This window comes from Amblyomma americanum, chromosome 6 (genome assembly GCF_052857255.1).
Source record: "Amblyomma americanum isolate KBUSLIRL-KWMA chromosome 6, ASM5285725v1, whole genome shotgun sequence".
NCBI lineage: Eukaryota > Metazoa > Arthropoda > Arachnida > Ixodida > Ixodidae > Amblyomma > Amblyomma americanum.
This window is the reverse complement of record NC_135502.1, coordinates 172,308,051-172,317,988: the sequence shown is the minus strand read 5'-3', so window position 1 is coordinate 172,317,988 and position 9,938 is coordinate 172,308,051. Positions and strand designations below refer to the sequence as shown.

The 9,938-nt window shown below is 44.5% G+C and overlaps 1 protein-coding gene across 2 annotated transcripts; it reads left to right on the top strand.

Annotated features, from left to right (window-relative positions):
• Window positions 1–400: 400 nt before the first annotated feature.
• Window positions 401–9,091, top strand: LOC144094172 (uncharacterized). 2 transcript variants are annotated; one of them, XM_077628090.1, is made up of 8 exons: window positions 401–856; window positions 2,637–2,836; window positions 2,913–2,939; window positions 3,889–3,951; window positions 4,054–4,125; window positions 4,322–4,396; window positions 4,891–4,973; window positions 5,483–5,537. In XM_077628090.1, exons 1-7 carry the CDS (start codon window positions 615–617, stop codon window positions 4,905–4,907), a joined length of 696 nt encoding a protein of 231 aa, XP_077484216.1. In that variant the 5' UTR covers window positions 401–614; the 3' UTR covers window positions 4,908–4,973; window positions 5,483–5,537. The 2 variants fall into 2 exon arrangements, with proteins under 2 accessions (XP_077484216.1, XP_077484215.1); XM_077628089.1 differs by having other exon boundaries at window positions 403–856; window positions 4,911–4,973; window positions 5,483–9,091.
• Window positions 9,092–9,938: the final 847 nt, after the last annotated feature.

Below are 9,938 nucleotides of genomic sequence, written 5' to 3'. Positions count from 1 at the left end.
CACCGATACTGGATTTTCCTGCGCGGCCGTCGGAATATAGCCTCCCGGACATTCAATGGCTGCCATAAACGACATCATCATCGACTTCGCCGGCTTTAAAAGGGCCGGACCTGTAGCCGCCGCTCTATGGGCTTCGTAGCTGTGTGAAAGCACAGTCTACTAATCCATTCTTCTACGCAATGCAGGCACTTTCCATCACCGTCCAACTGGTTTTTGCCGCTTTGCTGGCTGCTTACCCTGGATCTTCATCACACGTGCTCATCAGCCTCGATGAACACTGCACCTATCATGGAATAACAGCGTCACCGATACCGGATTTGTCTGCGCCGCCGCCGGAATATTGCCACCTAGTGTTGCCAGGTGGCGCAAGCTGTCCGCGAAGACGATGAGGTCAGTGCTGTGGCATGTTGCAAGTTGCGCGTCCGCGCCGTAAGTGTCGCCACGGTCGGAACGATTGCAGCGATCCTGGTATCTGGCAGCAAACGCGGCTGGAGTCAAGCCTAATAAAAAGTAAAATTTCTCGACCATAGTAGACAACACAAACATGCTTATGAATGAAAATATAACCAGTCGTAAGCATTAAAAATAGTATATCAAAGAAATAAATTGCGAAAATGACACAACGCGTCTGCGCCGCCAGTGCCGCCGCGGGCAACGCTGCAGCGCAGTGGCAGCAGACGACAGCGACCGGCGCAAGCATAGCGAAACTACGCGAGCGACTGCCGACGCGACGTGCGCACTGGACCAGCGTGATTACCGTCCTCAGCGTCATGTCGCATATGTATTGTTGCGCGAAGTGGTGCAGCACATCCGGCAAGAGTGGAGAACATCTCTTCAGATTACCTTCTGACCACAGGTATTTATGAATTCACTGACTATCGTATCCCTCTTTGCATAGCCGTTGGCGACCGCTGTGCCTTTGTTTTGACCGCCCTTGGTCGTTACCATTTGAAATTGCCGACGGAATAGAACTAGTTTTACCTGGCGCTGTTTACTGCAGTGGCTTTGGTTTTGCGAGATGAGTTTGATAAGTACGTTTAAGGACATTAAAGCAAAATTAAGGGAAGGTGCTGCAGTTTGAGATGGCCCAACAGCCGTTGCCTCTCGTAAGCGTGGGACCGTTAGTTACCTTGCTTGCTTGTTCGCATGTGTGTGTGTGTGTGTCTGACTCACTGACTTTTCTCGCTGCCTTTAAAAGCTTATTCCCCGCAGATTCCGGTGCCCTCAGAGTGTATTTTAAATATGAATATTCTAACTTCTGTGCCTATAGCGTCGTCAGCGGAGTAATTGTAATGCTCAGTTTGGCTGTTTCTTTACGGAGTTCAGCGCGCTTGAATATTATTTCTTGCGTGTTCGTGCATGGTTTCTGCAGCAGTGATGCACGTCACATAAATTATCGAGCTGTTCAGACTAACACCACTAGTGTTGGACACCGCGCTGAAAGTCCATTGCACGCCGTGAGCCGCATATAGAAAGTCCGCCGGTCTTGTTTTTCTTACTTTTACCGGAGCTTTTCCTCGCGATATCCGCGCTCAACCACCCATGTACTCCGTGGAAGCGTTTCTCGAAACTATTGCCTACCGTAGTGCTGCCGCTCCAGCATTGTAAATTTCGCTCCACACTCCACCCCGGCTGTCCTCTACGCTGCTCGCTCGCGGGGCGCACGACTGACCTTGGAGGGCTCTGAACTCTCCGCATTATTCCCATCTCCTCACATATGTCTCTTATCTCGCGCCTTGTCCTTGACAGCTTTTGGGAAGCTCGCAAATAGTTTCGCCTAGTACGCCGGAAACGCTCGTTTCCGGCGGGTGGGTGAGGGGAAGGCGAAGGTCGCTTTCTTCTTGTCTGTGTCTTTTTTGGGACATTTCCCTTGCTTAAGCACTTTTTCCCCTTCTTCTGGACCCATGCTATTTGCCTGCACCTTCAGTTTCTTGAAAGAGCAGTGTTTCCTGTTGATGTTCTGCTCACATCCCTTTCACACTTCCCATTTTATCACAGTGAAAGCAAAAGATGAAAAACTGTGCCTACTGGTTCATTTACCTGCTGTTCTTAATCCAGACTTCAAATTTGTGGGCAAGCAGCTGTCTGCCATAGCATAGCTACATTGGCACTTGTGTTTAATGGAGGAATTAGAAAAGAACGAATCATGGGTGGTGGTTAGTATGCAGTTACCTAGAGAAAAGTGTGAGTGGAATAATTGCTATGATCAGATAGAGCTTAAGTCTGCAGTGAAGCTCTGTCCCCATTTCTATCTGCTGCACAAAATTATGCCGCACCCAAAAAGCAGTTGGAACAAAGAACTAGTTATTGTTACCTAAACCAAAAGCAGATCACAAAAGAAAACATAAGCTCAAGAATTTTAAAGGTTCTGGCTTGTCGATCATAGCCAGACATTAAAAAGGTGATTTCATTCATCGTTTCGATTGGCCAGCATAGCAATAGACTAGCAGGCTGTGGCACATTGTTACAAACTGCTGTCTTATTTTGCTTGCATCCTGCCACAGTTGTTTTCACGCATATATGTTATATAATGTTCGTACCCCTTTGCTGTGTAAGGAGATGCTAATAAGCATTCCTGAAGTGAGGTATGCAAACCTTTAAAATGTATGAAATCATGTTATTTGGCTGTTTTTCAGATTCTCCATTTGGCTGAAATATGCCAATAGGCTTGAACTCCTGGAGACACCAAGGGAAAAGGTCTACAAAACATACAGGCTCTGCTCAAAGCACTTCACGAGGGATTGCTTCACTAGTGATGCCTGCACAAGGCTCACGCATGAAGCAGTCCCTTCCGTGAAGGTGCATGAGCCTCGTCTGAGAGCCTTGGTGCACCCGGGTAAGCAAAATTCCTCTCCCAGTAAATTCTTCCCAAGCTTGATCCCTCAGTGTATCCTGTGGCTTTTTTGTTGCAGATTTCTATGAAGGAGGTGCGGCACAAGGTGAGGGCACTATTTTCAGAAAAACCCATCCTGTAAATGTAAGACCAAAGGGAACAATTGCATTCATAGAGGCTAACTGCAAACATCACTTCCCGGGCACAAAACTTTCCTGCTTCAATGTCATGTGGCCATTGTTTCAGTTGCATCAGACTGCAGTTGTGTACCATGTTGTAGCTTAAATTTCTCTTAACCATATTAACAATCAGATGCTGGATAGTGCACTCCAGCAGCAGTGAGGAAAATAATTTTTACAACTCTATGTTTAGTATTCTTGTCATTATTACTTACTGTTCGCTGCGGTGAATAGAGGGCAGACTGCGCGAATTCACTCCAAAATAGCACACAGGGTCAAGAAAGAACACACACACGCACAAACTGCCAGCAGCTTATTGTGACACACGAGGCGGTAATTATACATGAAGTGGCCGCATATTGTGCAAGCATGGAGGGTAAACATTTTACCGGTTTCTAAGGTAAAAATGGTTCTTTGAGGAGCAACCCGCCAGGATATTTAGCGATGCACATGTCACTTAGGCTATCTGATTTCTTCCTGAATGATTTCGGGAATAAGTTTGCAAGCATTAATAGTGGTGACATTGCACGCTTCATAGATAGGTTTGCAGTTTGATTTGTATTTCCTACAATGCACATCAAGTGAATTTATGGCCTCGTGGTTCACAGTAAAGTGTTCGTTTGTGTGTTTTCATTCTTCTTCCTGTGTGCTGCTGTGCTATTTTGTATGTCGCGGTATATTGATCGCACAAATTTTTCCTTTTTAATCGTAACTGCCTACAAACTCACAAAAACGATTTAAGCCCAATTTAAGATCACACTAACTCCCAGCAAGAGAAACCGTTCCAAATAGAACATCAAGGCCATACTGTGCACTGAGCAGAAGGTGCTGCTATGCAGAGCTTGATTGGCTATCTTTTTTTCCTTGTTCGCATAGGCATTGAATCCGCTTCACCACTACAGTCCACTGCTGCACCAGTGGAAGTCATGCTTGGTCACGGTAAGTCTTCCTGCAATCTTGCATAGGAAAACATTCCTAATGTCTCACTACACCAGTTGGTTTGTTTTCCTTGGGAGTAACTAAGTGGTACCTATATTTCAGACTACTTGCCGTTGCCATCAACACTTGGGCTAGGCACAATTGCTGGTGCAGATTCTGCTGTCCATGACACAGGTAGGTGCACTAAGTCAGGATCTGTTTTACATTACAGCTTGAAATGAAGAACTTTTCATTTGGTTCAGGCTAACCCTGTAATGCAGTATTACTTATGCTGAGGGCTCTGTCATAGCACAAAAAAATAAACATATGTAATTACTTTGCTGGCTGATTTCTTTAGATTGGGAGTGTCTAAGCGGTCGTTTAATTGCAGACGACCCACACTCTTCACGTGCCCCGCAGCTCACTGATGTGCAGACTACGCCCCCTCCCCCAGCTGACGAAGAAGGTAGGTGCAATGCACTAATAGTGCAGTGATAATCTATGAAAATTCAACAATAGACTGCAGCACTATTGCTGCAGATTTGCACGTAATAAATTAACCCTCTGCAATAGCAGCAGTGTGCAATTATGTCGTGGTGTGCAATAATTAGGTGCACGTCGGCACATCTTACTGTACCACTACTTCGGATGCCAGACATTTGTTTCAGAAGAGAAGAAACAAGTGTTAACTTTATGCTCACCAACTAGTATTTCATATATTTTTCTGTGTGCATATGTATGAATGCATTGTTTACGTGGTGGACCCCTGTGTTATCTGTACAGAATTATATTTACAGGTAATTTTTCATTCAGCTCAATGAAAACATTGGATAGCCTTCTCAGGTACTTGTTCTTAAAATTGCTTCACTAGCCTGTTGCTTACCATTCACATACACGCTGCGTAGCCAGGCTAAAAATGTGCACCTGAGAATTAAAATACTTGGTTGAAGCCTCCCACAGTGTGTTTATTTATTTGACAGGTGCTGCCCAAAGCACACCCATCAGAGTGATTGCATCAGCATCATGGGACTCACCTGATTATGGTAAGTACTCAAGAAAACATTAGAATTTATTGCAAACTACAACCTTCCACTTCAATGAAAAAGTATGCATCGGTAACCTTGATATATTCATGATGGGTATCGGCAGGCCCGTAACAGCGTGTAGGTATCGCTTTACTGCACATGAATATTTCTGGTTTTTTCCATTTGCTTAACTCAAGCTTGTCATGAAAAATTGCTCTGAATATTAAGCAGGCAAAACACATGGATAACAATGAGATCCATTAACTATTACCCTGTCTGTATTACGAGCAACTAGTTTCCATTTAAGCGAGGCGTAAAGTTGGTCGCCAGAAAAAACTGTCCCTATCAGCGAGGATCATATTAACGGGGCACGACTGTATTCATCATTTCACACAAAAACATTGCCCTGCAAGTTTGGCAACCTGTAGCCCTGTGACTGCACCCTAATCTTGATTTTGTGAGGGATGTAGATGTAGGTCTCGCTCTGAGGCAAACATAAATATGCTTTTTTTATATATTTTTTGCAGCTGAAGCTGGTCCTAGTGGCCTCAGCGGTGCCAAAGAGAGTGTCAGACAGCCAGTGATGACACCAGCATCAGGAACGCCCAAGAGTCGGCGGAGGAAGGGCGCAGTTGTGTACACCCCTCGCACCAAAAAGCGCTTCGAGAAGTTGCATTCTCGAAGCGACAGGTACCGAAAGGCACTGAGTCGGATTAGGAAAAGGCACGACACAAGGCGAGTAACGCAGCAGGAGGCTCTCAACAAGCTTGAACCGCATTTGCCACAAGACCTTTTTGAATTGGTTAAAGCTCAAATCAGGCTCTGCTCATTTCCGAAATCCAAAAAGCACTGGTCAAAACAAATTAAACAATTCGCTCTCAATTTGTTCTTTCACTCTCCAAAAGCTTATCGCTTCCTCAGAGAAAAGCTCCATTTGCCACATGTGAGGACGCTAAGGCGCTGGCTGGCAGACATCCCAATGACACCTGGTATCATTCCAGGTGCCATGGATGCAATAGAATCAATTACAAAAGATTGGCCACTACAAGACAAAGCATGCTGTCTTTTATTCGATGAAATATCCTTGAAAAAAAATTTGATGTATGATCAATCAAAAGATATTGTAATTGGCTTCACAGATGATGGGAATACTAGGACTTCTCGTGTGGCAAACATAGCCCTTGTTATGGCGGTGTCTGGCATATCAAGAAGTTGGATGCAGCCAGTAGCCTTTGCAGCGTCCCACAATGCAACTTCAGTTCTTGCAATGCGCAAGCTGCTATTAGATTTAATTCAGCAGCTTCAAACCAAAGGTCTTCTGGTGAAAGCGGTCATTTGTGATCAAGGGTCGAACAATGTGAGTCTGTCAAGAATGCTCATCCATTCTATCCATGAACCATATTTTGTTGTCAACAACCGCAAAATATACTTCATGTTTGACACCCCACACCTAATCAAATGCACAAGAAATAATTTGCGACGACATAAGCTCACCATTGGCTCTGAGGTTGTTGACTGGACACACATCGAAACCCTTTACAAAAAAACTCGTCACATTGATCGGGCCTCCAAAACACCAGTTGAGCATCTCAAAAGCAGATTGGCAAAAAAACTAAAAGAGCAACACATCTACAGGATGCCCTTTGCTGACATGAGAGTGAAGTACGCCACACAAGTGTTCAGCGAATCCGTATCTGTGGCACTCCTCACTCTCATTGCCATTCAAGAGCTTCCTGTTGATGCAAAATTTACAGCAGAGTTCACGGAAAGGATGGATAAGCTTTTTGACTGCCTGAACAGTTCGGCCCTGAAAAAGCAGGACGACAAGTTGCGGTACGCAATGACAGAAGGCTCGGAACATCATGTCTTCCTTGAGTCGTGCATAGATTGGATCGCCCAATGGCATTTTGGTGGTCCTCTGGACAAGCAACCACACACCATCAAAGGTTGGCAGATTACAATCAAAGCCTTACTTCTGCTGTGGACAGATCTAAAGGCAGATTTCGATTACACTCATCTTTTCACTCGTCGGTTGCAGCAGGATCCGTTGGAAAATTTTTTTGCAATAGTTCGTCAAAAACATGGCTGCAATGAGACACCTAATGTGTACCAATTCGTGGCTGCTGTAAAACATATTTGGATTGGCCAACTTTTCAAACTTTCGCAAGGAAACTGCGAAGTGACAACACATGCGTTCCTCACCAACTTGGAGAGTGTTTCTGCAGTATTGTCACCAAGCAGCACTCCAAGCACAAGCCACAGCAGGCAGCAAGGCTCAGGTTCATCTGACTTGCAGGCGTCTTCACAAGATGCCCCTGACATAGTATACGAAAATGTTGTGTACCATGTCGCTGGCACTCTTGTGAAGAGCTTTCTTGACCAGAGAACCACAGAATGCACATGTGAGGGAACACTCCTTGCAGCAGACGGTGGCTCTCTCCATGGACGACACCAATTTTTTGCACTACTCAAGGAGAATGGTGTTCCCGAGCACCTTTTCCAGTCAATTGCCGCAACTTCTGAGGCATGTCTAAATTATATAAAGAAATTGGATTCGGCCTTCAGAAAAGAAATCTCTTGCTGTGCTCATTTGTCCAATGTGTCCAGGAATCTTGTTGAGAGGATGCCTAACCAGCAAGCTGTTTTCTGTTCATTAGGCTGCAAAATTAAATTCCTTAAATTATTCTGCCGCACAAGGCTGCATTGGCACCTTTCCTTTTTAAACAGGAGCATGACGTCAAAAACAAAACAGAGTGCTCCCGCCAGAAAGAGGCGCAAATTAGCCAGCTAAATTCATGAGGCACTGTGTTAGGATATTATTGTATTTGGATTTTTAATGCTGCCTACTTACTACACATGTGCTCTCTCTTTAACTTTTTGTTGTACTATTTATTTTTTATGTATATAAGTATTTATGTACCTGTTTATCCGTAATTCTGCTCCGATTGCACATATACTGTACTGACTGCTTTTGCTCCTGCTGCGTTACTTCTTTTACAAAGTACAAGTTTGCCTTCTAGAAGCCTTGTGTGCCTTGTTAGTATGAGCATTGCTATGACCATTGGTTCTCAAATTAATATTGCTGAATGCTAACCACTTACAAGAGGTGCTAGGGAAACCGTTTTGTTTTGGCTTCTCTTTCTTCCTGCGTGACAAGTATACAGGCTCAGTGCCCTTCAAGGAATGCCAGAATTCAGTTAATGACTGGCTGTATGCTAACCATAGTTCTTATGATCAGTAACAGTGCCATTTGTGCAAAAAGTAAATTTGTGAAGCACACCATAATGTTGAAGCATACATCGATTCAGGTGCTCGCAAAAACCAAAAAGTGCTCTGCGGAACCCAGGAGTTCTTGTGGTATATAACTTGTCAACCTCTGGTCATGGCTTGCCCTCTGTTATGCTGCTGGGAAAATTGGTGATAGCTACAGTTCATTTCATACATAAGGTACAACACAGTGAAATGTACGAAAGTAATCAGCAAGGAAAAATGAAGGGAGGTATGTTATTCCGTGCTTGTTTTGTGGCCGAGTGGTCTGAGGATTGACAAAGCAACAGCGTGTCGTCAGCAATAACAGTGCATTTAATCAAGCTCATGACAAATGCGTCATGTAGTAAGCCTGTAGGCAAAGCATTCACCATGTTTCGCTCACCACAAGGAACGCACTACTTTTTGGTCATGGATGCAGGCAGCGCAAACAAGAGCGCTAGCTTTGACAGCATTGCACCTGATGTATGAAACAGAGAGCAGAACCCACAGGCAGCAAACGCGGACTGGCTCAGGTGCTCGGCTCTGTAACATTTAAGAGGGGTGTACGCATAAGATGAAAAATGTTTGACATGTTTGCTGGTGTCCAATACAAGCGTGCTCGAAATATGCTGCGGTGCTATTTGTAGTTGCTTTTTTTTTCCTTCTGGAAGTTGTAGCGTTTGGGGTTTCACCTTTTGGAGCAACACATGGGTCATGAGGGGCACAATAGCAGCGGCCGGCGCATTACGCTGAACTGTGTGGCGTCCATAAGCGTTTGCAGATACTGTACAGTACACGGACCACTTGCAATTTACCATTCAGTAATATAATAACTGGACATTGTGGTAGATGCAGTATAACGCCACATAGAGAAACATTACTGGCCTGTTACGTGCCCTGTGCGTTTTCATTTCTCAGATGAGTTATTTATACGCACGCATATTTTGTTACACCCCAATGTGTCATCGCAAGCTGAATTAATGACCTCCAATTACTGTTCGTCACCAGCCACGGCCACAACTGTTCAGAGAATTTTCATAAAGTCGCTTCTCCACACAATTCTCGGCCTGCCCTGGTTGCATCTTCCTCCCCTTGGTATCTACAAAACAAAGAAACCAAAATAGGGCATGGCAGACGAGCTGTGTCCTAAAGCATGCAAGCCTGTAACTCATCTGCCAAGAGCTAAACGTGCCCAAGGTTACCTAAGTTCTTTTCATGGCATCTGTTTACTAAGTTATAGCACTGCAGCATATTATGTTGTCCTTAGTCTGATGCAACGAGTGAAAGGCTGAAACTTTTCGCTGCCCTTCTCTGTATGTGTGTATGCATAGCCACAGACAGATACATTTCAATACATCTCGGATGTTGTACTTCACTGCTGTTCATCTGAACCTGCACAAAAGCATATGCTACATGAATGTAGCACATGCTTATATGTACCGGACCTACCTTGATAGTACCTTACCTCTTTGTACCCTGTATATATTCTCTGTGCACTCGCTCATGTGTTCTAGGTTTCCATAATGGAATTTATTAATTTTGATTTTTAGAACGATTGTCACTGATATTGCAATGCCCAAGATGCCTAAAATCACTTTTGTACATCGATTGTCACTACTGATGTTTCCTTTAATAAACTGTTCTTTGGAGAAAACTATTTACGTTTTTGGTACTCGAGCGAGCGCCCTAAGCAGCTGCTAATCAGCCGCGCTGGCCGCGCCGCTCGCCACCATG

Coding starts and splice junctions, on each gene's coding strand:
- LOC144094172 (XM_077628089.1), top strand. CDS start 615: ATGACACAACGCGTCTGCGCCGCCAGTGCCGCCGCGGGCAACGCTGCA. Junction 3,952..4,053: donor GGAAGTCATGCTTGGTCACG/GTAAGTCTTCCT, acceptor CCTATATTTCAG/ACTACTTGCCGTTGCCATCA. Junction 4,397..4,910: donor TCCCCCAGCTGACGAAGAAG/GTAGGTGCAATG, acceptor TTTATTTGACAG/GTGCTGCCCAAAGCACACCC.